A 27,666-nucleotide genomic window follows, 5' to 3' on the forward strand; every position below is an offset into this window, starting at 1 on the left:
TTAACGTGCCACTATTACGTTTCCTTATCATGCCTTTGAGAAAGGATTGCTTCAGGATATTGGTGTAGTGGAGAAATAGTCTAATGGTTACTGATGGCTTGTGTCAATTTTCTATGAATGTTCTAGAATGGCAGGACATATGAGGCACCAGTGGGAAATTAAATGACAGTCATACCTGTGTGCAATAGCATAGTTTTTTTTTCAACAACATCAATAATTAAATGCTGTTGTATTCCAAATTTGACCAAAAGTGTTCACAAGAGAACAGTTTTTGAAATCTTATTTAATTCCATCAAGCTTTTTGGTTTGTACCTACACTACAATATACTGGAACTTCAAGTACCTATACATGTACATAGACAAAAATACGTTTGCAGAAAGATAAAACAATATGCAAGATAGCAGTACTTTTTAAAAAATCAATTAAAACTGTTACATTGAGGAGCTTTTCAATGTTAGTGCTCTCTGAACAAAATTCAAGTAATCAAAACCTAAACCTCAAAAGAGCTGCTATTATGAACTGTGTTGTTGTTTGCTATTCTTTGTAATGTAACCCAATCCTGGTAAATTAAAGCTCCTGCTTCTTCAACTTTGTTTCTTGATATACTTCATTTGGAGAGTATTAATGCAAATAATATAGCATTGTACACACTACTCTTAGAATGAAGAGTTAGTGTCATTTCTAAAAAACGTGATTTTTTGAGTGGAGAGGAAAAAATGCATGTTTTTATGGTTAAATGCTTTATTGTTGTTATGAGGTGCCTAGAGGTGTGTTTTAAGATGGTCTGCCATACAAATCTTTTAAATAAAAGCAACAAAGAAACATATTTTTAACATTGCTAGTATTGACTGTGGTGCTAAATTTCTGAAATGCCCAGGATAAAACCACTGCAATCTTCCCAGCTATTATTTTTAGTTTTACAACTTTACATATGATAAAACATAGAAAGAAGCCATGGATATTGAAAATGGACATATTGCACAGCATTATCTTTTCTCCAAGCCACTAGTGTTTTCTTTATCTAGTGGTTAAGGCAACAGGCAAGAAACCAGGAGATTGTGAGTTCTAATTTCACCTTAGACATGAAAACCATGTGAGTGATTTTGGACCAGGCATTCACTCATCAGCCAACTCATGTCATAGGTTTGTTGTTGTGGAGAAAGTAGGAAGGAATACAGTACAGTGGTGGGTTGCCCCCGGTTTGGACCGGTTCTATAGAACCGGTAATAAAACTGGAGGGAGGTTCTGCCCACCGACCCCAATATCATCAGAACGTTTCTGTGCATGCGCAGAAGAGCGCATGTGCAAATGAAGTGAGCGAGCGTGACCCCATTGCGAACCGGTAGTAAAGGTAAGTAGAACCTACCCCTGGTACATAGAACCTCTGGTCACAACCATAATTCGTTCAATAACTTTAGTCGCAACCTAATTTGGTAATGACCCGAACCTAATTTTGGAAATTTGGCGCTTACAAAAATATTGGCGCAGGAGGGGAAATTGGCCCGCGAAAGAATTTTTTGGTTGGAACCTGATTTGATCGTGGTCAGAAGCATTCATGACCAGAGGTTCTACTGTATTAGGTATGTTTGCCAACTTGACTTATTTATAAAAATAAAGGCCATTTTTTTTAAAAAAAAATTATTCTAAATTAATTAAATATCATTTGATTCAAACAAGAATATTATGAAATTGGAAGGTCTATAAATGGAAACCTTCGCTTCAAAGACTCACCTATGGAAAGGAAAACACTTGGTGTTTACTTTCCCAGCTCCGATGGAATGGATAAAGAAGCAAGAGAATCCACGAATTGGGACATTGGTAACCACCATCTGGACAAAACACCTGGCCAGCACTGTTGCCAAAGCTAAAAAAAAATTCTCCTTGGAGAATACCATCGCTCAGATATTTATTAGTCTGTCAAAAATGGGAGAGGTTGAACAGTTGGTCTGAGAAGGATGGAAATATGGAATGGAAGTTGATTTCTATCATATGTTTTCATTCTGTTTATAAAGTGTAATTCATTTTATAATTACAAAATAATAATTAGTAAATAAATTCACTAATTATTTTAGTTGTCCTTAAATCTAATGATACTGTCTTAGAAAAGAACATAAATTTAGAAAGGTGACTTTCTGGATACAGATTAACTGATTGCCTGATTTAGCTAAAAAACATAGCTTTATATATTGCATTATCATTGCACTTTGCTCACATAAGCTCTGGACCTGCCTGTTAACTATGTTGTTGGATCATTACAAGTTCTGATTCAGTGTTTTTCTGGCTCAGTTTTCTATGTTATCTGAAATAAAAATTGAGGAATTTTTCCTTACAAGACTGTAATTGTAGGTATTCTGCTTTTATATTACCCTGTTTCCCTGAAAATAAGACTTCCCCTGATAATAAACCCAATCAGCTTTTGAGCGCATGCGCTAAAATAAGCCTCCCCCCGAAAATAAGCCCTCCCTGAAAATATTTAAACCCAGAGCTGGAAATCAGGTAAGACAGCAAGAAGAGCCCCATCTTGCTCCACGCGTCCCAAAATAATAAGACCTCCCTGAAAATAAGGCCAAGCGCTTATTTCGGGGTTCAAAAAATATAAGACAGGGTCTTATTTTCGGGAAAACATGATAGCTTCAGTCTTGCTACACGTGGCCTGCAAACTCTTAAATATAAGCAAGGTGTCTTTGGCCTCTCTTGGAACCAAAGTATGTTAGGACAAGAATATGGGTAATCTTATCAATAAAACCAATCTTAATTCTTTAAAAATCCATTTCCAGTCAGTTTAATTATCATTGACTATTCTGTATCCACGGGTATTGAATTCTTGATCCCATCTCCCAGCCCCTAAACCCAAGTTAACCATTTGTTCCTCTTTTCAGAGTCACATGCATACATAGATGATGTGACTGTAACTTTAGTTTCCTGCCGACTTCCGCATTTACTTTGCTTGTAAGAAGCCAATAGGAAACGTCAGAAATCACAATCATGTTACTTGGCTCACTGCGACATTGTGATTGCAAGTCAGGCACCAAGTCCCAGAGTTGCAGTCACATGATCTTGGAAATGCTATGTCATAAAGGCACAAGTGTGAAATAAATCAAATTTATGGATTTTTCACTTGTTTTTCTGAGTTTAAATAGGGTCCCAGTAAACCCCTGTGGCTATTATCTAATCTGTGCTGCCCTCTTGGCTAGAAAGGCATAGTCTTATAGAGTAAATGGCTTGGCTTATAGTTGTTCTCAATTACTGTTCTCAGTGTTTCGAGGCAAGTAGAAGGAAGGTGATTAAGGGTTGACTTCAAACTGGCTTGTGAGGGATTGTGGGATGGAAATGGAATGAAAACTCTGCTATATGGAAGACCTCTGGAGATATAAGCTCTGGTGGACTATCTTGATTTTCCTCTAAGCCTCGATTGTGCTTTAACAGCACTTTAGTGATGGCTTTAATTCTAAGATTTGTTTCTAACACATCCTGAGGAAATATAATATAAGGCAGCCTTTCCTAACCTTTGCTCTCCAGTTGTATTTAATTATGACTCCCAGTTTCACCAGCAAGTCAGTGATGATACTGTATGAACACGATGCAAAACTGTACAGTCTAGTACATCTGTCAGGTGTTAAGAGTTATTGGTTCTAGATATTGACCCAAGAATAGTTGTCACTGATTGATTTATAAAGTTATGTCAGAATGACTGACTAATCATAAATTCTTTGGTGGAGGATTAAGTCAGTATTGAACTTTAAGACCTTCCTGAGGATAATGGATATTGCTTGGATTACCTTGAAGGTAACAGTAACAAATTCAATGTATGTAATATATTCCTGGAATTCTCCCATGTTTTTATGTGATCCCACAGGAGTATATATACGTACTGGTCTAAACAGATTGCAACTTTTTAACTCCAAAATGTTGGCAGCTTTTTCAGAGGGCAGGAGCCAAAATAAAACAGAAATAAAATTTCAAGATCTTGAGAAACCATGAATATTTGTGAGATTTTAGCATTTTCATTCCAGATCTTTCTCTCCCGAGAATGTCAACATCTTATGTGATTTCTCTGTTCTTACAAGATTTCAGCTATTTAAACGCAGAGACACACATACTTCACATAAATTTTGGAATGCTGCAGGGCTGTACAGAGATACCTCACTGTTCATCTAAACAAATTCATAGTTAAGTCAATTGTAATTAAAATCCTATATTAATGTTGTACTTCATTTTGTCTTGTAGCTTGGATCCTCCTCTTCTGTGCCTTTTTCATCTATATTCTCACAGCTGTTCATGACTGTTGTAGTTCCACTCATAATTGGACAGGTAGGTTCATTTCTGGGGTTGTAAAAGAAAACTGTTTTTCACTTAAGTGTCCTATAAAAATAAATTTTAATAACAGAGTTGTGTTGAGAATGAGCATCTGCTCTTTTTGCTCAAAACTTACCTTTTTTAGCATCAAAATAAATATTATGTTCCTGAAAGAGGGACAAATTGTCATCTTGATTCAGAAACAGGCATGTAGTGAAAATGAGGACAGCATCTCTAAGGTGCTTCACTTGCTAGAGCTGCAAAGAGAGCCAGTATAAATAGTTCTGCAAACCTTATGTGCCTCAAAATTAGTTCTGTTTATTTACAAAAATTAAGCATTTTTGGCTACCTACCCATTCTCAAATTGTGGCTAGTTATGTTTATGTATAAAGCAAATAAAATAAAAGCTTTGTGCAATCATCTTCCTAATATAAAACTGAAATAGTTGAAGGACATGAGCCCATGGGTAAATCTGGACCCTTGTGTCTTAATACCGTCACCAACTAGAACCACACCAACCAAAAAAAATGTTTTTACACTTTGTTCAGAAACTCTATGGAGACATTTGTATTAACATCATTAGACTTATTAAGAAACACATTTTCACTAAGATAAATATACATATGTGGAGGCACACAGAGGCATTTGCATATGATGAAGATGAACATTTTAAGCATAGGGATTCATGCTTTTGAACAACAAAAACAAACTTTCATCAGGTGGAGACAAACAGGATATACATTATGTAAAAAAAAAAAGAATCTCCTGATAATGTAACATCTCCCTCCCTCCCTCCCCCTTCTCTCTCTCCCTCCCTCCCCCTTCTCTCTCTCTCTCTCTCTCTCTCTCTCTCTCTCTCTCTCTCTCTCTCTCTCTCTCTCTCTCTCTCATATACAGTAAATATCATTCAGACAGGAAAAAAAAAGAGTATTAGCCAAGGCTGTTTTTTGATGCTGAATTGCATGGGATCATTTTTTTCCATTAATTATTTGAATTTAACTCTATTCTCTTATCTCTCTATCTCAGTTTCCAAAAGTCTGGGGACAGGGAATCTAGTAGTTGGGCAAAGAACTTCAATATTTGTGACTAGGACCTTGCTAGTGCTTTGTAGAGCTCTAATTGAGTCACATCAAAGAGTGGGGTGTGATTCTCCATTTTTGGCAAGTGATATGAAGTCTTTTGATTAGCAAGGCTAAATTTTTTTTAAAAAAAACTGACTGTGTAATCTTGCTTGCCCTGCTGGGCACAACATACTGCTTCATGCATTCAAGGCAGTTTATGTTTTTTTTGCTCTAAGTCATCTCTCAGCTGGGGTTCTTTGAGAACTTTGAGTTGACAAATGCTTAACCACAGGCTGGTCTAACTCTGAAATGGGCTGCTATTCACAGGGTAGGATAGCCTTCAATCTCCTACATAGTAAGCATTTTCCAATGAACATAGTAAATAAGTTACTGGGTAGCTTATATCATATGATCACACTTGGAATCCAGTAATTCTATAGATATATGTGCAAGTTTGATATCTCTATGAAATAACCACTGATGTTATTTACATACTCTAATGACCAACTCTTGTCATTTGATCAATATATAAAATGTTAAATATTCAATATTCAATTGTTCAACAGGGTTGGCAATTAAAAATACACATGGTCTACATTGAAGTTAGTTAATATTCCTCTATGAAAATGTGCCTACACTCAATGGTTTCATTACAATTTTTGTTTGAAAAAAAAAAACCCAATAAAATTGAAAAACATATGGAAGAATAATAATCTCATGACTGGGATATAGTCCATTTCTGATGAACGTGTGGAAGGACCAACAAAACTTTGAGACCTTTTAGGTCAGTAGTATCAACTGCAAGTGGCAACAGTTTTTTAGGGGATTAGGATTGGAAGCTTTCTCAGCTAATCCGGAAGATGCCAGAATTGAATCTGGAAACTTTTGCATACAAATTCTGTAATTTGCACTTGGCCCAAAATCTCCTGTTATGGCCCCATAATTGCTGTAACAGTGGCTTTTTTTAAATAGAGGGTGAAAAATGTTTGACTAAGAACTGGACAGTTACATAATAAAAACTTAATAGAAATCTTCATATAAAAAGTGATTTGCTACAGACTTGACTTGATTTTTACATTATTGCAGAGCAGGATAGATCTGTGTTTTGAGTCCCTGGGGACTATTATTGAAGGCTGTTGTACATGATGTGTCACAGTTTCTCACGTTTTATACCACATATAGCAAAGTATCTTTACCTCAACATGGTGCAGTAATTTGTATTTATCTCTCAACCATATTGGCCTAAACCCATATATCTAGGCAAAAAATGTGGTCTTTTTGTTTGGGTTGTCTCATTTTAGCAGGAAAGTGACAGGCAGCAGGAAAAAAATGAATGTCCCGGTAATATTTCCCTTCTTTTTTCCGCTGTCCTTCTTTCTTTTCTAGACCTAAGTGCTTCTGACAGACTTTTATTTTATGTTTTATTTTAAAGAGTGATTTATGATTAAAAGTTAATGAAATAGAATTTTCCACAGTGCTTTTATTATATTCCACCAGTTTGAACATTTTTCAAAGGCGCACATTGAAACCCACTGTTCTCTATGAATAAATAATAAAAGCCATGTCTGTACATTATCATTCACGCATTCTCTAGTTGCCCATTGGTAATCTGTTTGCCAGTCAGGAATGAGCACTTTATATTAAATTATCCTTAACTAAAGCACAAATTAGTTATTACAATTGCACTAATTTAAAATACGAACATATGGTTTTGTGTAATTGAGGCCTACTTCATAAGCTTGTTAGATGGTTTTATTTCAGTACAAAATTGTCTAAAAGACTTATGTATGAAGCAAGAACACAATCACTAGCTTTATATACTAAACCATCATTTAAGGCTTGCTAAAAAGCCACAAGACCTGTGTTTATACCTCATACTAAACTATAAACTATAGTTTACAAACAGATCAGATTATGTCTTAGTGTAATTTCTGAACCACAAGTAATATAAATATTCTCCATAATGCTCAGTAAGTACATTTTAAAGTGATGGTATATATATTATGTCTGTTGAAGAAATTTGAAGTTTAACCTCATATTCTAAAGCTTCTTGGTTGGATGGGCACAAAACAAAACCAAAAAAATGCTTTTTTCTGAACCCCAAGTGGATACATTGCATTGTAGATGCTCTGCTGAGCCATTCTGGATGAGTCCCAATTGGTAGAGTGAATGGAATGGAAGTGGAATGCTTTTGTTCTGGGTTTCAGCTGAAACAAAACCTGTATGAAACTTGGAGTGATTTCACTCAGTGAGTAGAGCAAGACTGTCACATGATAATCCATCTTCCCTTCAGTAACCCTAGTATGTATGCCATCTAATCCTGCTGTGGACAAACCTTCCAGAGCCTTGCTTTCCCATAGCATATTCTATAAAACCACTCATTTCCATCTTTGCAGCACCTCACCTGCTCCCCTTCCTATGTCTCTCTTCCAATACTGTTTCTGTCAATCTCCTTGGCTTTTCCTGCCAGCAAGACACTTTGGTACAGATCAGTCATGTTTTGGGCTATATTCAGAACAAAGCAGACCATTTTATTCTATTTCCAAAACAAACAACATGTTTCAATTCAGAGGCAACCTCTCCAAAGATGTTTTTGTACACATAATGTTTTGTACATTAACCATTTTGCACATCTTAGTGTCTTATATTGATGCAATTATTTCTTAAAGTACCAATTCAAGCTATAAGGTTTAGCCAAAAACTTCACTTTAAGCGTAGCAGCAATCATATTCTTTTCTGTGCACTGTATGTTCTGTTTCTACTCTTAACTGTGACAAAGAAATAGAGCAGATGAAGTATTATGAAGCAAAGAGGAAAGTTACAGTGAGCACCAAGAAAGCTCCGGAGAAATCTAGGACTGCCCTGTAACCAGGTCATTTCTCTGAGCTGTAACTCCTTTCTTGAGTGAAGGCCATATCAGATATTTTCCACCTGTATGAACAGATTACATTTGAGATGCAAAGGGCTTCTGTGTGACAAGGAACAATTTCTTGGGTGATGCTGGTTTGAAAGGTACACACCCCCAAAGGTTCCAATTCAAAGAGCTTAAATGGGTTTGATCTGATGGGATTAGACTTGAATTTAATGCAAGAAACTAGGTAAATTTATAGCCATTTCTGCATCCAGTGCTGTTAATCTCATGGATTCGGCCCCTGGTTTAAAAAAAAAAAAAGCATTAGAGAATGGCAATGAAAAAGTATTTGTAAAAGATGAGCAAAATGGACAGTCCTCTTTAGTTAAGAGCTAATGTGGGATTCAAGTGAGAAAGAACATTGAGAAAGAATATATAGAAATGAAATAAGAACTAGTAATTTTTCTTTGTTAGAACAGTTCCTCAAAGTCTGCTTTAAAATAGGGGAAATTACTGATGATGATTTATTAGTAAAAGAGTAAAGTATTCACAGACGTTTCTATTGACCCTTATACTCCTTCCCCATCCTCCAACTTTTAAATATTATTTATTTAAGAGAAGTATGCAGGAAGACTACTTTGCCTTCAAGGAAATGTGTTTTATGGCTGAAGCACTATATTTTCTCAGTGGGTAAGTTTCTGTGATAGTCATTTTGTAAGTGAACCCACTCACCCTCACTCTTTAAATTTCAAATTATCCCAAACCCAAAAAGTTCCCTATTCTTTATAGAATTACCATGGATGCCCATTTAATGTAGTGGACTGTATCTCTGTGTTAACATGAATAGAATACCATGTTAAAACAAGTTACATCTTGGCATCTTATCTCAACTTAACACAATTGTAATCTTATGAGGAATAGAGTGAATCCTCACAGATTGGGTGTATCTCTCATCTGTGTTTTTTTCACCTGATCCTCTTCCCCCACCATTTTTGGATGAATAATCCAAAGCAATGAGCTTCTTGTGCTTGTGTAAATTGTCTACATCAGGGTTGTCAAACTTGCAGTCCTCGGGCCAGATGCGTCACGCGCTGGCCAAGTCCACCCCATTTTAGTGGAAATGGGAGATGTTACATGACAACAACATGACACCGCGAGTTTGACACTCCTGCTCTACATGGTTTAGAATCTTGATTGGGAAGGATTCAAATTACACAGACCTTTGCCCATACAACATCCTTCTTATGCTTGCAAGACTTGGGGAACTATCATAATATATTTAAGAAAAAATAAAAATAAGAACCATTGTTAATAAATATTTTATTTCAAACTGTAAGTAGTTGTATTCCATGTGGAATCATTTATACCAGGACAAGCCAATATCATATGAGTAAATGCTTTTCTGCATTGCAAACTAAGCTGCTGGACTCCCATGCATAAACCATATGAAAATGAAACAGCATTATTACCGTATTACTATAGTTGACACTGGATTTGGCATTTTTGTCCACTTAACCAGTTCTTATCAAGGATTTAACATAGGCAGATGTTGTTGTTTAAACTGCCTTTTGAAATTGATTGATGATGATTTTGTCAATGCAGATAGCATTCAAGTGTTGTTCCTGGTCTTTGGGGATTGCACCAAAGCACCTATTACTATTGGAACTACCTTTGCTTTCTTTTGTAATAGTCATTATACTTCCATTTGCAGGTCTTTATATTTTGTTATTTCTCTTCTATTTTTCTTTGTCCTGGTATTGCAATGTCCACTATCCAGACTTTTTGTCATCTTTTTTTGACAGCTGTTAAGTCTGAAGTATTAGCAGATGCTTGTCTGTTTGAATTTTAAAGTCATAGAGCACTTTAGCTTCTTAATTTTTTACTATTGTGTGTATTTTGTGGTCCCATTAGTTCTTGCTTATTGGCAAGTAGTATTCCAACACCATTGTTGCTACTTTGTCATTATTCTTGCAGCAGCTAACGAGGTGATCCACTGTTTTTTCAACTTCTTTGCAGAGGCAGCATTTACTGCTTGTCTTCTCAATTCTGGCTTTGTTTTAAATTGTCAAATTTGGTAATTCTGTCTGAGGGGGCTATCTAAGGTCTTCTACATTTCAGCAAGCTCATAGGCTTGCATGACACCAATAATAAAGGAAAATAAAAACATTGCTGACATAACTTTTCAAGAAGGAACAAAAAAATTAAAACAGCCAGCCAAACCAAGGAAAAAAATATAAAATAAAAACAAAAATTTAAAATAAAAGTTTTAAAAAGATAAAGACAAGAGAACTAAACAAACCAAAGAAGAAACATAAAATAGAAACAAAAACTTACTAATATTTCTAAATAAGGCTTACTCAAATAAATCCCCTTACAGAAAATTCTTCACCCCTAGTCAGGTCAGCCAAACCCCCTCTAAAACATGAAAAAATTAAAAAGACTTTTTAAAAACTTCAATTTATTTACTTCACTAGATCCTGCACAACAAACATATAAGCAGCATTTGGCTCATAACACTTTTTTTTTTTTACATCTGGATCTAAATTTTATTTTGAAGCTTCCATGTCTAAACTGTCTATGGAGGAACATCTGTAAAAACCATTATCTTCTTTGCTTTATGTTTTAAGTTTTCCAAGTGCTGTGGAATATGCATAATATGGTCCCACACCAGGGAAATTCACAACAATGCTTAGATATTAAAGCTGAATGGAAAAGAAAGCTCACACACATAATTATCTGTAATTTCAAAATGATCCCCTGGCTACAATGATAAAATCTTTCATATTTATATTTTCCATGAAAGCTTCTATAGGATAATCTTGCTCTGTTGTGTTAGAAAATGTTAATTATTTCTGCAATTGAAAACACCATAGGCAGGGCACTGAATCTTTAAAACCTTCATTTACTTTCCAGACTTTTGTCAAACATTGTTTTCAATGTAAGTAATTCTTGTTTAATGTGATTCAGTCATCCACCCTTTCAGTTCCCTCCCAGATTTTTTTTAAAAAATAGGAAGTAGCTCTGTTTAGTTTGTTGTTTTTGGTTTTAGCCTTTTTCCCTTAGCTCTTACCTCAGACCTGGCTCCAACCTCTTGATCCAGAGACAGGAAGTCTTTAGAGATTTTATCTCTCTTAGAAACTAGCTGTGTCAGAAGCAGATGCTCAGGACTCATAAGAGAACCATGTGTTGAATCAAGAAGTACCATATTTTTCAGACTATAAGATGCATCGGTGTATAAGATGCACCAAGATTTCGAAGAGATAAGCAAGGGAAAAAAAGTTTTTGCCCTCCCTGGCCCGCAAGAGCACTCTGCAGGTCTTCCAAACCCTCTGTGTACCCTATTTTTGTGGAAAATGGGCCCGTTTTTCACAAAAATGGGACGCACAGGGTGTGGCTTTGGGAAGCCAAAAATGGCTGTATTCGGTGTATAAGACACACCAATATTTTCACCCTCTTCTTTCGGGGGGGGGGGAGAGTGCGTCTTATATTCCGAAAAGTATGGTATATTACTTATATAGAATTATCTACATCTTGTCTGTGGTGACCTCTTCTCAGTCCCATTTCCACGTAACAATTAGGCCTTAAGCATCCATTTCATTGCTTCAAACATTTGGAGGCAGCATCTGGAATTATTTCTATGACTATCTGTGAGATTGATCTATCTATCTATCTATCTATCTATCTATCTATCTATCTATCTATCTGTGTCTAGCTACCATCTATCCAAATTTGTTAACTATCTTTATCGCATGATATTTTGCTATACAAGAACCATTTTAAGCAATGTGTATCACATGATGAAATACTATGCTTATACAAAGAGTGTCAGACATCCAACAGTGTTATGTATTTTCTCTTAATGCAAAGTAAAATTTCTGGTTTCTTCATTGCTTCTCAGGCTGTCTATTTTTAAAAATGGTTTTCTGTTATGATCTTGTAGATACATATGAAGTTTTTGGGATGTCAAGGACTAAATTTTCTTTGAGCAACTCCTTTTAGATACAGTCTAGAGGCAAGTAGACCAGGGTTAGAATTTTCTCCATTTTTCTCTTCTTTCGTTATCTCTTTCTTCTATGTACAAATGCACACATATATTTGGCCTTTATATGAACCTAATCTTTTTCTATTCCTGCTCTGTGAGGGAGTGAAGCTTGAAGGAATTGAAATAAGTGAGAGGACAAAGAATTCTTTTACAATACTCAGTGCCCCAAAATTATCTTCCAGGTGACAGTATGTTTTCAGATGGAGATCTTTGCACATGGTTCTTAAAATGATAACTATAAAGTTGCACACCAGAACTCTTCCAAATCAATGCAAGATTGATAATATACTATTACAAAAGTCCAATTGAATGTTGATGGTTGTATATGGGGAAATAAAGAAAAAATAGTTGTAAGTAATACATAAAACGTAACACCATGAACAAGAAGGAAGATGTTAAATATTTGTGGTAGGGGAAAAGATTGGTTGTTATTGTTTTCAGACAAAAATGAACAGTCAAAGTTAAACACAGGGAGATCAGCAAGGAAATTCCTCTGGTGGAAAATACTCTGCCTCCATATCAGAGGTGGGTTTCAGCCGGTTCTGACCAGTTCTTGCGAAATGGTAGTGAAAATTTTGAGTAGTTCGGAGAACCAGTAAATATCACCTCTGCCTGGCCCCGCCCCAAATCTGTGCCTCCCAGTCTCCCAGCTGATCAGCTAGAAGGAAAAAATCAAGGCTCACTTTTCTGCTGGGAGATCGCTTGGCGAAGAAGAAGAAGAAGAAAAACAAGACACCATCACTTTAAATTGACAAGCCAAGAAGCAGTTTCTGGAAGGCGGTTTTTACTTGCAGAAGAGAAGTGACATTCAGCAGTTAGTTTCTGGGTCAGCTGAACAACAAACTGGATAAGAGGAGGAATTCTTATATGGTTCTATGTTTTTGAAGTTTTGGGGTTTGTGCAACATGGGCTTTGTGTTTCTAAAAAGGTTTGGAAGATTTCCATTGTGAAATATCCTGTCTTGAATGAGTTTTCTACCTGCTTGTAAATGGAGCCGAACTTCCGGCTTCCACTTTCTATTATCTCTAAGCACCATTAGCTGTTTTCTTCTTACAAAGTTTTCTTTATGCAGATGGCAGGACTGTGGAATGAGCCTCAGGCAGGTTTCTTTGTTAGCAACTTGATTTTTCCTTGCTTTTCTGGGAGCCTTTTCTTATGAGTAATATTTTATTCGGGGAAATGAAGACGGAGGAGTTTGATTCCTTCCCAGAGCAGGTTAGTGGGGTGGGGAGGGAATAGGGGTTTTGAAATAACCTTCCCCAGGAGTGGGGAGGGAATGGGGATTTTGCAGTATCCATCCCCTGTCACACCCACCAAGCCACGCCCACCAAGCCACATCCACAGAACTGATAGTAAAAAATTTTGAAACCCACCACTGCTTCATATGGTACTTGCAGAAGTATTATGAATAGAAGAAGAAAAATGTCAAAAGTGTTGTCCATTACAAAGGAGATGTTGGCTGTTTTTTGATCTGGAAAAAATCAAGGGAGGGAAGCCGGCATCTAAAGATGCTAAGGATTACACAATATCTTTTCCATATTCTAAATCTTGGAAATATTTTCTTTGTAACTCATATGCAGTTTACAAAGGAGGGATAGATTCTGTTGCAGGAAGGAAGTTTCTTCTAGGCTTGTTTTTGTAACATTCTTCTTCAAGACAGGTTTCCCACATGGTGGAGAGAAATATCCTACTGTTTTAAGCTACATTTTTCTCTATCTGTTTTTAAGGTCCAAAAGGGCAAAGCCCAGGATAAAATTTTAGATTCCAGCTTTTTAGATAAAGCAATAAAGCCAGTATGAGAACGTTGTCCTGGGGAGTAGAGGGAGACTGTGGAATAGTTGCCAGTGAGAAGGAACATATTTTGTTTAAAAAATGTTATTGGACTTCTGGGATCTAATGACAAAGGGGAATCACTTATAGGCAGAGACAGAAACACAAGACAGAAGAGTAATCAATCCAGAAGTCAAAGCCAAAGCATTCTAATCCTCATTGAGATTTTAGTAGGATCAAGAAAGTAAAAATCAATACAGGCCTTTTTTTGCTGCCTGTATTGAATTTGAGGTCTGTCAGGCCCTCAAATTCAAAGCATGAGGATATCAGGTTCCACAAATATTACTTCCAACAGTCCACCACTCCCATATAGGGAGAAGGCTGGAACTTCCCTGCTAATTGCCTATTTATCTACTTTTAGTAAATTCATCTTCATCCAAATTAATACAATTTGTAATGAATTTATTTAGTGCTTTGGCTAAACAAACTGTAAAACTACTTTGATATTTCAGCTAAATTAGTCAGCTAATATTCTTTTTGAAAATCTGATAGATTGTTTGCTTTTATTTTAGGATTTTCTCATTTAGATTAAATAATTTGATTTTTTTCTCATGTTAATTAATGTTAATATTATATTATAAAAAGAGGTTATATGATCTGTCCATTTAGCATGAAAATACTATGTTATGTCTCAAGTATGCTCTGTTTAAACATATCCTGAGAAGTCCTACAATTTGATTACCAAAAAATTCAGATCACAGCTTTCATCAATTCATTTAGGTCTGTTGTGTTCTTTCCAACATATGAGAAGATACCAGCTCAATATCTGGAATAAGCTAATATACAGCTTTAATTATCTCTGTGTAAATCATATAGATAAATCTTATACCTTGTGATTTCCTCCACACAGGAATTAGGTGGTGATATTCTGAGTTAAATATTGTTTACAAACATTCTTCACTGCCAACTGGGATTTGTTTTTAATTTTATTTCAAAAATAACTATCCATTCAAATAATTGAGAAAGACATTGTGATTAATTATATTAAAATATGGTATACATCACAATGATCAATCTACTTACAGAAGCTTTCTGTAGTAGCTATTATAACAAGCATTAACACTGATTGAAAAACTAATTTTATTTTATTTCCCCAGTCTTGAATGTGAGCAAGTATATTAAACACTGTCAATTTACTTACCTTGTGTGAATCCGATACTGCAGAAGTATACAATTGGAATTTGTTTTTGGATTCAGAAAATCTAGATCTTTATACTCTGAATTATTTAAGTTCCCAAAATGCATGCACTTTTGCTTTTCAAGCATGAGTTATAATTTAATTAAAACTTCTGGTGCATTACTAGCTACTTAAATATTTAAATGTTCCATGGATCACTTTTGATTATCTGCTCTCATGGATTTCCTGAGGATGTCAGATTTTTAAGATTCCCAAAGTTATACTTGGTATTGTCTGTGGATTCAACAGGGATTATGATAATTATATACATCCATTTGTATTAGCATAGGAGATAAACTTTGGGGAGACTTAATGGGTATGTCTCAGTGACAGCTAGCAAAGAACATTTGGCATGATTAAGGATAGATTTGAACATACTTGAAAATATATTCTCATTATGGATGCCCAATGGAAGTTGCACTACAAATGTTAAATTCCCCAGAAGAAGTGTTATGTGGCAGGAAAGCTTTGAAATCCACTGTGGCTGTCATCCAATTTATTCTGTTCTCTTTATGACTTTCCACTGTCAGATTCATTTTATGATACCCAACTTGGCTCCCTGCGTGCATTGAAAAGAGGCAACCTGTTGGTTCTTTTCCTTGTATTTCAGATTGTCCGAAGATACATCAAGGAATGGCTTGAGAGAAAGAAGCCTCCATTTGGTGCTATCAGCAGTTGTGTACTCTTGATGATCATCTATACAACATTCTGTGATACTTTCTCTAATCCAAATATTGATCTTGATAAATTTAGCCTGATCATAATAGTTTTTATAAGTAAGTACAATTTATGCTTTGGGCATTTTTCAAAGGGTTGTGTATTCTTATTCCAGGAATTTGGGGCCAAAGTAATCTCGAAAATGTATACTGTACTGAGTTTCTCTGTATTGGTGCCAGAATCTTAGGTACACTGAACAATATATACGCATGTCTTTAGTAATCTATTCAAAGTTTATTTTGGTCAAAGACCAGTATTGTACAAAACAATTAAAAAACTGTTTAGAAATAGCATAGCCATCTATTTAGTACTTTTGTTTCTATTGCATTTTTGGAAGGTTTATGGGTTTTTTTAATGTCCTAATACCAATTTGTGCCTTTAAATACATTGGTAATACCTCAATAGAATGAAGTGACTTCAATTAAAATATGTATTATTGTGGTCTACAAAAATAGTGTAATTTTATATAGCAATAATTCTCCAGTATTTTTGTGACTAGTCATTACTAGTCACCTTATTTATTTAATGGATTGATTGATTGACTGACTGATTTATTATCTGTCTAATAACAACATTTCCCTGTTGTTGTTATTAAACATTTTAAAAATAAAATCACTGTTGTGATATGATAAAGTACTTCAACAAGATATAACTTTGAAAAGAATTGTTCTGTTAAAAAATAAGGCTTGCAAATTTCTGAGCTTATTAATAAGAGCTGCCTTCCATGCAAACAGCATGGAACAGTAGATTCTAATATCACATAGATCAGGGGTGTCAAACTCACACCCCTTGGGGTGTTTAGATCTGGGCCTGAAAACAGCAAAGGACTGGCCTGCGGTGCCTCTGCCAGCGAAAACAGAACTCTGTTTTCGGCTGCAATGGCCTCCTGCAGCCCATTGCTATTGAAAACAGAGCCTGTTTTCCGCATGGCCCTCCCGGGCTCCATTTTCACTGGTAGAGGGCTGCAGAATGTCAAGCTGGCCACGCCCACCCCAGCCATGCCCACTCATCCCCCTGAAGTCAAACATAACCCTGATGCGGCCCTCAATGAAATTGAGTTTGACACCCCTGACATCATCATGCACAACAAGAAGAAATTCTAAGGGATACTGATTTTATGCAGGGCGACCCTTCTATGACCTCTTCAACAATTTCTCCAACCTAGATTTTCTCCCGATATGTGCATCTAGACTGTTGAGAATTCTGGGGCTGTGAGATTCACATATCTGGAAAGAATCCAAGTTGGGGAATATTACCTTCAATTTAGTGTTCTTAATTTACTAATATAGCAAGTCTTAGATGTACTTTCTGTTGTACCTCAGTTCATCCTCTATCCTTAATCAGGTGATAGGGATGGATATTGCTCTACAATTACAGACATGCTTTAAAGTAATAAAATGATATCAACATTTTCTAGATTGCCATCTTTGCACAGGTGAAAAGAAAAATTTCAATTCAAGTGCTGGATGTTATTAATAAACTAGCATTCTGATGTTTTTTACATAAGCAGAATGATTTGTTTTCTGTATGTAAAATTTGGCCTGGAGAATGTTTTGATAGATAGATAGATAGATAGATAGATAGATAGATAGATAGATAGATAGATAGATAATACTAAATTTCAACTACAAAAAATATATAGTGAGGTGTGGAATTATATCAGACTCTGATCTGTGTGCTTGCAATGGTATGGGAAATGAAAATTAGTATTAATACTTTATAGAATATTAGCTTTTTATATGGGAAAATGAGGATATTCTTAAAGCACACATTTGAATGTACTGCATATTAACATCAAACTGATTTTCATTTTAGTATTTTCAGTTCAGCTGGGATTTATGATGTTAACTTTCTTCTTTTCTACCAGGTAAGTAATGGCAGTAATGTTTTTTCTATATGAATACTGTATATGATAATTTTTCTTTTTCTTTTTGATTCTTTGGCATAATCTGACGAAAATAAAAAAGATAACTTCTCAAAGCCAGGTTATTCATTTATTTGAAATCTATAACCAGATAAAATCAAGTATGTATTGCCTTACAGTACAAAATAAAATAATAGAGGAAAAACAACCTAACAATAAAACAAAAAATAGTTTTCTACTCTTGAAAAAAAAGGCAGATCTTAATGTTATTCCAAAATATAACAGTGTCTATAGTTACCTATCAGTCATTTTGTGTATTCTCTATAGATTGCCTAAATAGCTATTTTCCAGTCAGATATTTCTTTTCCTAATGTATAGCTCCTGCTATTCTATATAGTTGTTTTCCAACAACTATTACCCTAATTCATATTATCATTTAAAAACTACCCATGAATTTTTAAAAATTCCATAAACTATATATGTTTAATCATAGAGGAAATATCTCATGTTCCTGTGTTATGTTAATGTTGTATTCAACAATCATATTACTAATAGTCCTGTATTTGAATTCTAAGTATCTGGGCTCAAGTGGTGAATTTTCAAGATTGATAGCCACTAGGAGACAGTCATTGTAAGGGCAAACAGACCCTTAACTCAAAAATGTCCAACAGCTGCTTTCTTCCCCATCCTAATAAAAACAAATTATTCCAGTAGTTTAACAACTATAAAAATGAATTGTCTTTATGCTGTGCTTCCTGCAAAACAGCTACCTTTCTAGCTTGCCATGAAATTGACCAGCAACTATCTCTGCTGACTTGGACAATAGGAGAACCAGCAAGTCTCTCAAGAACACTTTCAGTACTGTGTCTTTACCATAAGTAGCATGCAACAACGAACATCATGCATCCGAGAAGGAAACCAATAGTTCAAAGAGGGTTAAGTAAGAGCCAACATAACTACTACTCCAAAATGTGCAAGTGCCACAGTGGAAAAAAAAAAGCAAAGAGATGCTGTGAAGAATCTGTTGAAAGGCATTCAATTTGTTCCATTGCCAGTCTCAGAAGGCATAACAGTAATCTTAGGGGAAGGCTCTGAATTTCCATCAAATGTGTGTTTCTGGTCCTGAACTCCCTGGATTTAAAATCAATGTCAAAAGTAATAAATCCACAGAACATCTATTTTTGTGAAGAGAGTTCTGTAATATTGTATTCAGAAAATATTGAAATAATGCCACAAGTATGTATTTTGGCAGTGGTTTGCTCTCCAAGCTTGTTTCAATTTAGTTTCTGAACGTTTCGTTACCAGACTAGGTAACATCATCACTCGCCATACACATGAATTTATTGAAGCCTGGTATTCTACCAAAGGAGCAATCTAGATCCAGCATATGAATATGTAAGAAATCAGACTATTCGAATGACCAATCAATAAGAGAACCAATCAGCTGCTCAGAATTTAAATATAGCTCCAAACAACGAACCAATTGCATGATCACACTGGCACAAAAGACATTTATAAACTGAGAATAGGACAAGAAGATTCTGCTGATAATGTTACCTAGTTTGGTAATGAAATGTTCAGAAACTAAATTGAAACAAGCTTGGAGAGCAAACCACTGCCAAAATCTAAAACCCGAGCTACAAGGATTTTCTATTATTTCAAAGGTAAGAGGAAATCCTTGAAGACTGCCCCAAACTTCATATCTGTACAAGTGCAAATATTAGAGATACATACTGTATCCAAAACATGTGATATTGGATTCAATAGAAAGCATGTTTTGTTTTGACCATAAACTCTTTCAGTTATCCAAAGTATTGAAAAGAATCCTTTTGCAGAAGGTTCTTCTTTTAATGAGAAGAAATGTGAAGAAAAAGTTGATGAATGTGAAAGACTATCCAAATTAGTATTATGACCTGTTTTTATAGAAGATCAGTGTGGTTACAACCAATGCCAACAAATCAAAGATTGCAAAGATGTTGAAGCATAACAATACTATCAAAAATTTGAAAGTGGATTTCTATTTTGTGGCAAGAATGAGACTTTTCAATCACCTCGTACTGGAACCCTCCTTGTGGTGCTCAGTTTGATCCTTTTCCTGAGCAGGACCCGAGAAGAAAGCAAAAAATAGAGGAAAGGACCATATTTCACACATTTGCTTACTGATGTGTGATAAATAAAGTAACAGAAAATTAAATTCACATGCAAATCATTCAAGTGATTGATGTATTTTTTTTTTACAGTTGATTCTATGGTTTCTTGCAAAGATTTTTTTTTTTTAAACCATTTTTGATAACACCTTAAAAGAGAAGAATCTATTTTTGTGCAGTTTTGCAAATTGGCAAGCACACTGAAACTGCCATCAGTGATTTTCAACACCGGCCTCCTTCTAAATAAACTGCAGCTGCAGAGTATGAGTGTTTACAGACTCAATGCCTGTTGATCATAAAGCTGTAATGAAGGATCAAAAGTAGCAATCAGGGTGGAGAGGGTTACGAGAGCTGGCAGATTCCACAGAACAGCAAAGAGAAACCTACAGAATTAGCACCTGTTGGATGACCTTATTAGGCCTGTGCAAACAAATTCTTCTCTCTGCCAGGTTTTGATGCGGCTCGTTGCCCAATTCATTGCCCGGCAGAAGGAGAATTGGTTCCTCAGGTTGGAAAGTCTCATTAGGGGAAAAAAAAGGGAACCAGAGACTAACACAGGTATGGAGCTGCTTGTATGCCCATAGCTGAGCTGGAAGGCTCATTGTAACTATTGCTGGATGAGCAGAAGAACAAGCTCCAAACTGCTATTCCAGAAGAGCTTACCTTTTTTATTAGCATTTATTCAAAATAGCATTTATTTTGAATATTAGTTTGAATGTTTAGGCTCCAAGGAATCTATTTTTGTGTTCAGTTCCTGTCCCTGAATGATCAGGACCTGGGGAGGATAAAGTTCAGCAGATTCGTAATATTTTTGAAGAGTCCAGAGTTTGCTTTCTGTTATTCACTAGTCAGCTCCCCAAAGCTTTATCTATAAGGGTCTCTGTTGCAATGACCTTGATATACAAAATCATACATATGAGGATACCAGGAATATAACTGAGTAGTATCACGGGCAATATTGACAATTTTTTGTGTGCCTTGTACTGGATATTTCCTGAATAAGGTTGCAGAGAAAAATAGATTGGGTCATTTGCTTTAAGATTTTTATATTTCCTATTCCGGCAACTATGCATATATTGCTGCTACAGCAAGGGAACACTGAAACATTCTTAGGTTATAAGAATCACTCTAAAAACTATCATGTTTAAGATATTCCTACAGAGAAGATACCAAGGAAACCCTTGTTTTCTATGATTGCTTCACAGTCCTTCACAGATTTGACTATATCAGCAAAATCGTGCTCTGATCAAAAACTGATATTGTATCAGGAAAGGAATCTTGCATGACTTTCATGAGATGCAGGTCAGCTTGAAAAAATAATTACAAAGAAGCTAAGAAAACCAATAATTGTGCAGAAACCATATTCCCCAATAAAAGATGGAACAGTAAGAAGACACAATTCAGTTTTACCCAGATGGAAAAAAGTGACTGCAGGCTAATTGGATGAAACAAGTTCAGGATAGAAGTGTGAATATTATATTAGGCAAACCTCAAATTGAATTGGAGAAATGTTGTTCTGCTTATATAGAAATTGTGAATTTATTTGGCTTCCTGCCTAGTTTGGATTAAGCCTAAAGAAATTAAAATTCTCCTGGGTATGGATGCTGTTGTTCTTGTGAGAGGTTAGTCAGCAAATTCTTCAAATTTCTATCCCACAGAACTGAAAGAATAGGAAGAACCAGAAGATAAAGCAGATGGATGGCATAATTCTAAAACTACACCTACTCTTTTAAGTTTAAAATAAGCACCCGATGAAGGCTTTTCAAATCTTATTACATTTTCCACCTTTTTCCTGCACTTTTAATTTCTACACTGTATCCCTGATTGAAAATATTTTTTAATATACTTGGTTAAGATTTATGGCTTCTCTTTGGAGAAAATGATTTTGTAAGAGAAATGTCATTTTTGTAATTTCATCTTTGAATTTGCTGCAAGAAAAAAAGAAGAAGAATAAGATATAAGCAGTCAGAATAAAGCAAATTTGGTAATCAATTTAGTGTGACCTAGTAAAATGCCAAAAAATGTATAAACTTTTTAGTTCTAAGGCAATATATTTTTTGAAATGAAGAAATGAGGAAACATAAAATTTAGGCTTTATATAAAATAATTTCTTTCTGTATTTGGCATTATGGCAAGCCAATGAAAAGTCATTGCCATTTTTTACCATTGTATTATTTTAATGAAACATAAAAAATATGAGTGTTTGCAAGTAAAATCAAACTATATTTGCATTTTATTTTTAAAGAATGTGATTGTGATATACTGTTCTGTTAATTCAAATATCAGTAAAATAATTTTAGGTGATATACATTTGTATTGTTTTTCAAACTGAAGACCAAAAGGTTGATATAGGATGCAATGAGATAAACTAGGCCAGACAGGCTCAAGTGGCCTTTATGCCGCAGTCATAAATTGGCCTGGAGCGACACACAAATAATTTAGCTAAAGTAGAGATCCTTTCCCCACAATGCCACATTTTTGGTCCCCAAAGTGTGCCCACAGTGAATAGAACCAAAACTTGAGTCAGTTTACTGGGGTCAGGAAATGGATGCAATTTATTCTTGAAAGCTTTTTCCAAAAAGTTTGGCTACGCTCATTTTCAGATTGCAACTTTTGACTTGGTATACAGAGTCTAGGGTGGTTCTCAAAGAAATTCATTTTATTTTTATACAACTGACTGACTGACTTTCTGTCTTTATTTATCTATCTATCTATCTATCTATCTATCTATCTATCTATCTATCTATCTATCCATCCATCCATCCATCCATCCATCCATCTATATTATACACCTCCCATGTCAGCAAAAGTAACTTTATAACCACCCTCTTCCAACAGATCTCAAGTCACAAGGGGAAGTTGTGCATGTCTGACTTAAATTTAAAAACGCAAATGCTAAGCATATGGGAGTGTAATAAAGTTGGCAAAGCTGAATTAAAATTGAAAACAAGAATGTCTCTAAAAATAAACGTTAGCAAACATTTGATGGAAGAGATATTAATTTTTTGTCACATTTTTTCCTAGAAAGAGTTCTGGCTTTACACCAGCAGACACAGTGGCTATTATTTTCTGTTCCACACACAAATCGCTAACTTTAGGTAAGTCTTTATTTTCAACAATTCAGTCTTGACTACATTGCTCCTTCATGGACTTTGTTATAAAACTGCTTATGTATACTACTATTATTGACTCAGAAATCTGGCAAGATATAAATGTTTATATAAAAATGTAGCATTAATATTAGTATAATTTCTGCAGTGTGCAAATGCAGGTTTTCTAAGAGGAAGACAATGTGGCTTTCTTCTTTGGGAGTTTAGTACAGTAATTGTTTTACAGTGCTATTAATCTGTACCTTATTTTGAAAAAGCTATTTCATTTCACCGTTTCATTAAAAACAGTGTATTTATTATGAGAAATTTCAGAACTGTGCATTTATTCAATTACAAATTAGTATTCTGAGAACATTGATTTTCTAGTCATTCAGAATTCCGTCCTTGTACTTACTCTTGTAGATATAAAGTTTAGTTAAAACACAACTGCAATTTTGTAAGGGGGCAGTGCTGTATGTTCCATTTAAGTCTTGTAATTTATGATTATTAAAAAGGAACAAAATAGACAATTTAAAATTCATATATGTTTGTTGCATCTATTTGCATGTGAATCTCTGTCTCTGTCTCTCTCTCTCTCTCTCTCTGTCGCTCTCTGTCTGTCTGTCTGTCTGTCTCTCTATCTATCTATCTATCTATCTATCTCTCTAGCTCTCCTACCTGTATGGCTTTAGGTTCACCAATAGAATAAGGAATTGCCATTCATGCTGGCTTAAGTCATTTTTATTCTTTTTCCTGTTCATCAGTTTAATATTTTATTTTTATATAGAAAGGCTAAGAGAAATTCATTAAAATTATGAACAAGTTAAAACAACAAAATCAGCTCAGATTGGATTTTAATATGAATCTGAAAAGATTTAAGACTAACTATTATGAGTCATTGAAGTACAATACTTTAAACTAAATTTGTCTGTAAGTAAAAGATATACTTTTGATCAGACTTTCCTGCAGGTCATAGTCTTCAAACTTTAGGGTGAATTATGAAAGCATTGGAAAGTTGCTTGCTTTCAAATGTAGATGTCTCTAATGATGAGGTGTGTTTTCTAAGATTTCATATCATAGTAAAATGCCAGAAAAGTGCAGGAAGAATTGCATACATGCTGCCTTCTTCTCTTTTCCCAAAAAAATCTAACCTTGAATAAAGCAAAAGACTTCCAAGGTTTTTTTTGGTGGTGGCTGACATTATAATGAAGTTTTCGTGTGGAGCCAAATTTTTCTTGAATAATAGAAGTACATCTGTAATCTGATCGGAAGATTTCCTCCCAGTGAAATTAGGACTTTTGATGCCGTTTTTCTTTTATATTGATATACTGCATTATAATTTACCTAAGCAGATTTGGGGAGATGCAAGCAAGATCCCATTTAATACCTGTGTCTGAATATTTAAGGTCCTCTGTGAACTTCAGGGCTTTCTTTTAAGTTCTCTGTGAAGAGGTTTTTATCTGCCTTCAAAACTCTACCGTCACTAAGCAAACAAGAGCACTTAGGGGCTTCCTGCCACAAAAGCTCTTTCACTTGGAATTTAAACTGATTTTTAACATTCTGGCATGTGAAGCCTCCGCAGGGTGCCATGTTTTGGTTCCCTGGGGATTGTAGCACAGCGCCAGCAAAGGAGGAGGAAAAATGACAGCTTTGAAGCTTTAGAAGTGGTAATAAGAGAAGCATGAGAAGGCTCTTGTAAGGCAGTTCTCTTTCCCTGTATTAAAACCAATGAATTCCCATATGCAAAATGCTCAAGAGGCCATCTGCCACTTCCTCTGCTTGGATCCATGGAAAAGTTCTTACTTCATACGGAGACAAACACAGTTCCCTCCCATATGTTGGTAGATTGGGGGGGGGAGGCAGTATTTTATTTGTACTTTATAGCTATGTAAGCTCAGGACACAAAGGACTGAATGTGTTCAAATCAAGAACTGTTTCTACCCTTCTCCTTTTTCATACTTAACCTTTACAGAAGTTCTTACCATTGTTCAATCTTCTTCGACTTGCTGCCTACCATACTGGGGTATAAAGGTTTGGGACTTCAGTTCCCAGAATTCCCAGACAACTCTGGAATTGAATTCTGAAACTGAAAGTTTCCTCTGAAAGTTCACAGGAAACTAGTATATTTAATCTATTTATTCCATTTTGATTGATACCATTAACAGAAATACAGTCTATGGATTTTTATGAGGTTGCCTAACCTGCAGCCTGTGATATCACTTTTACTTGTTACTTAATTTTATTACATAATTGGAGATATAAGCACTAATAAGTGAAGATAAATGTTGTACCACTCCTGAGATTCCCCCAGGCTTATTTATTCTCATTTTGCTTTGCTTTCCACTTTTTGTAACATACAGTACATGCACCTTACATGCAATACATGAAATACAGCCATTTGATTCATGGCTTTTATTAGTGTATTTGCCATTGATTGATTGGTTCTTGATATTAGAACCTCTTCTATTGATTGATTGCAGATGAAGTGACTATTTGACCTTTAATTATAAGCTTGGCTATTGGGAATGACATTGAGCTATGGTTTCACATAATCTGTCTGGAAAGTCCAACATGATGTTATTCCCTAGAGTTAATTTGGAAGAAGGAAGGAGGCCTAGAAGAAGAAGAAGTGCCATAACAATCAGGTCGGCTCTTCTAAAATAATACTGGAGCAGTCCTCTCCCTTTGAATGAGTTAGCAACATGCATTATAGAGGCCATAAATAGTAATAGCATCTGGCGGACTTTGTCTGGGTTGGAAAACTAAATGGAGTTGGGACTGGCTAGTCTTTAAATAGGAGACTGTCAGCTACATTGAGAAGTCAAAGCTGCATCCAGGATGAAGGTAATTGGGCTTGTTCCCAAGAATACTATTTGAACATGAAACTATTGAGTCAAGCTCAACTTAAAGGAGGCTTTTATTATAAAGAACAAATAGTGCCTGCTACAAGTTGTCAATTCACAAATAATATAGGAAAATCACCAGAAATTAAGGGAGGTTTAGCTCTGTGCTATTTAAAGAGTCTTATCTCCTGTTTGTAAACCCAGATACGTTATGATCAGAAAAATATTATTAAATTATCAAAGAATCATATATTTGCAGGAAGTTCGATTTTGGGCCATTGCTGGAAACAGTGACAAAATTTCTGTTTGGCAGGAGAGTTTCCCCTTATCCTCTGTCCCTTGTTTCCTTCCTATCTGCTTAGAAGCAATGCCAAATCTTCAGACTTCTTTTGGGATGTGCCAAGCAGGATCAGCACCTCCAGTGGTTTCCATTTCTCTAGCAAAGACATCAGTACAATCATGGAGTTTTTTTGCCATTGGATTTCTAAATATACTATTTTATTTATTTAACACACATTCATTCTGCTACAGCCTGCCTATCTACTTAAACTATTAAAATGGATTTTAAGCCTGTTTTAAATGATGATAGCTCTCAGTAATCAGGGCATCAATTTGGACGATAGAGCAATTTAAAATGTGTGTCATAAATGAACGTGTGATAAATGGATGTACAAGTGTTTCCTAGCTTACAGTAGGTATCTTCAGTATTTAAATTGTCAGCAAGAACTTTAATAACCTATTGCTTTAATCTCCCAAACATTAATTAAGTAATAATCCAGTGATCAGTATTGTGCACTATGTCCTAATTTAAAAAATAATTTATACACAGTTTTTTCCTTTGTGCCATCACTCTACTAAATACCTAATTTCCAAGATACTGTCTTATGTCTAAGGATATTTACCCATGTAGTATGGCCGTATTATTATTATCCTTCTCATCTTCTCTACTACCCCCTCTTATTGGTATCATTGTTATGATTATATTACTTTGTTGTCTGTGTGTACAGACAGAAAGATTATGCACCGGAGACAAATTCTTTGTGTGTCCAATCACATTTGCTCAATAAAGAATATTCTATTCTATTCTATTCTATTCTATTCTATTCTATTCTATTCTATTCTATTCTATTCTATTCTATTCTATTCTTTTCCTTTTCCTTTTCCTTTTCCTTTTCCTTTTCCTTTCTAGTCTGAATATTCCAGCTCTTTTAAAAAAAAACTAGAAAGGTACAAAAATAGTTTTGTCTCTTTCTCTTCTATGTTGTTCAATAGCTATGCTAACTACATTCTGGAGTGCAAATTTGTATTACAATCCTCCCTTTCCCTGCTCTTTCCCTAAAAAGAAGGAAAACTATGGCTCATTTCATATATATATTTATATGAAGATTGACCTGAGTGTGCAATCAATTCAAACTATGGCTTTGAATAATATCATTAATAACATAAGTGTGGTAGCAAACTGTTAAAAAGGGATATTCCTCAATCAGCTGTAATTATCCAAAATATGACAGGGTAGAATGTTCAGAGTCTATACAATTGATTGCAGTATTAAAGATAGGTTCATACTTTCTTTCAGATAACAACTTGTCCCTGGAGAAGTGGTTTTATCTTTAGTTTGAATGCTCTTATTCTGGATTAATTTCTAGCTACTGCAATAGCAATGAACTACATTCATTGAACAGACTGAGGAGCAATTTCAGAGTCAATAAAATCAGTTTCACAAGAGACTGAATATTTATATAATTACA

General features: G+C 35.1%; 1 protein-coding gene across 2 annotated transcripts in view; it reads left to right on the plus strand.

The window, feature by feature from the left end:
- The window catches only part of SLC10A7 (solute carrier family 10 member 7), a 143,040-nt gene that overhangs the window by 100,457 nt on the left and 14,917 nt on the right, over positions 1–27,666 (plus strand). For both annotated transcript variants that reach the window (XM_060686867.2, XM_034401401.2), the window contains exons 7-10: positions 4,229–4,312; positions 15,869–16,034; positions 17,791–17,842; positions 23,011–23,084. In XM_060686867.2, coding sequence (XP_060542850.1) covers positions 4,229–4,312; positions 15,869–16,034; positions 17,791–17,842; positions 23,011–23,084 — 376 coding nt within the window. The remainder of the gene's footprint in view (positions 1–4,228; positions 4,313–15,868; positions 16,035–17,790; positions 17,843–23,010; positions 23,085–27,666) is intronic.

This window comes from Pantherophis guttatus, chromosome 8 (assembly GCF_059756535.1).
Source record: "Pantherophis guttatus breed Tessera chromosome 8, ASM5975653v1, whole genome shotgun sequence".
NCBI lineage: Eukaryota > Metazoa > Chordata > Lepidosauria > Squamata > Colubridae > Pantherophis > Pantherophis guttatus.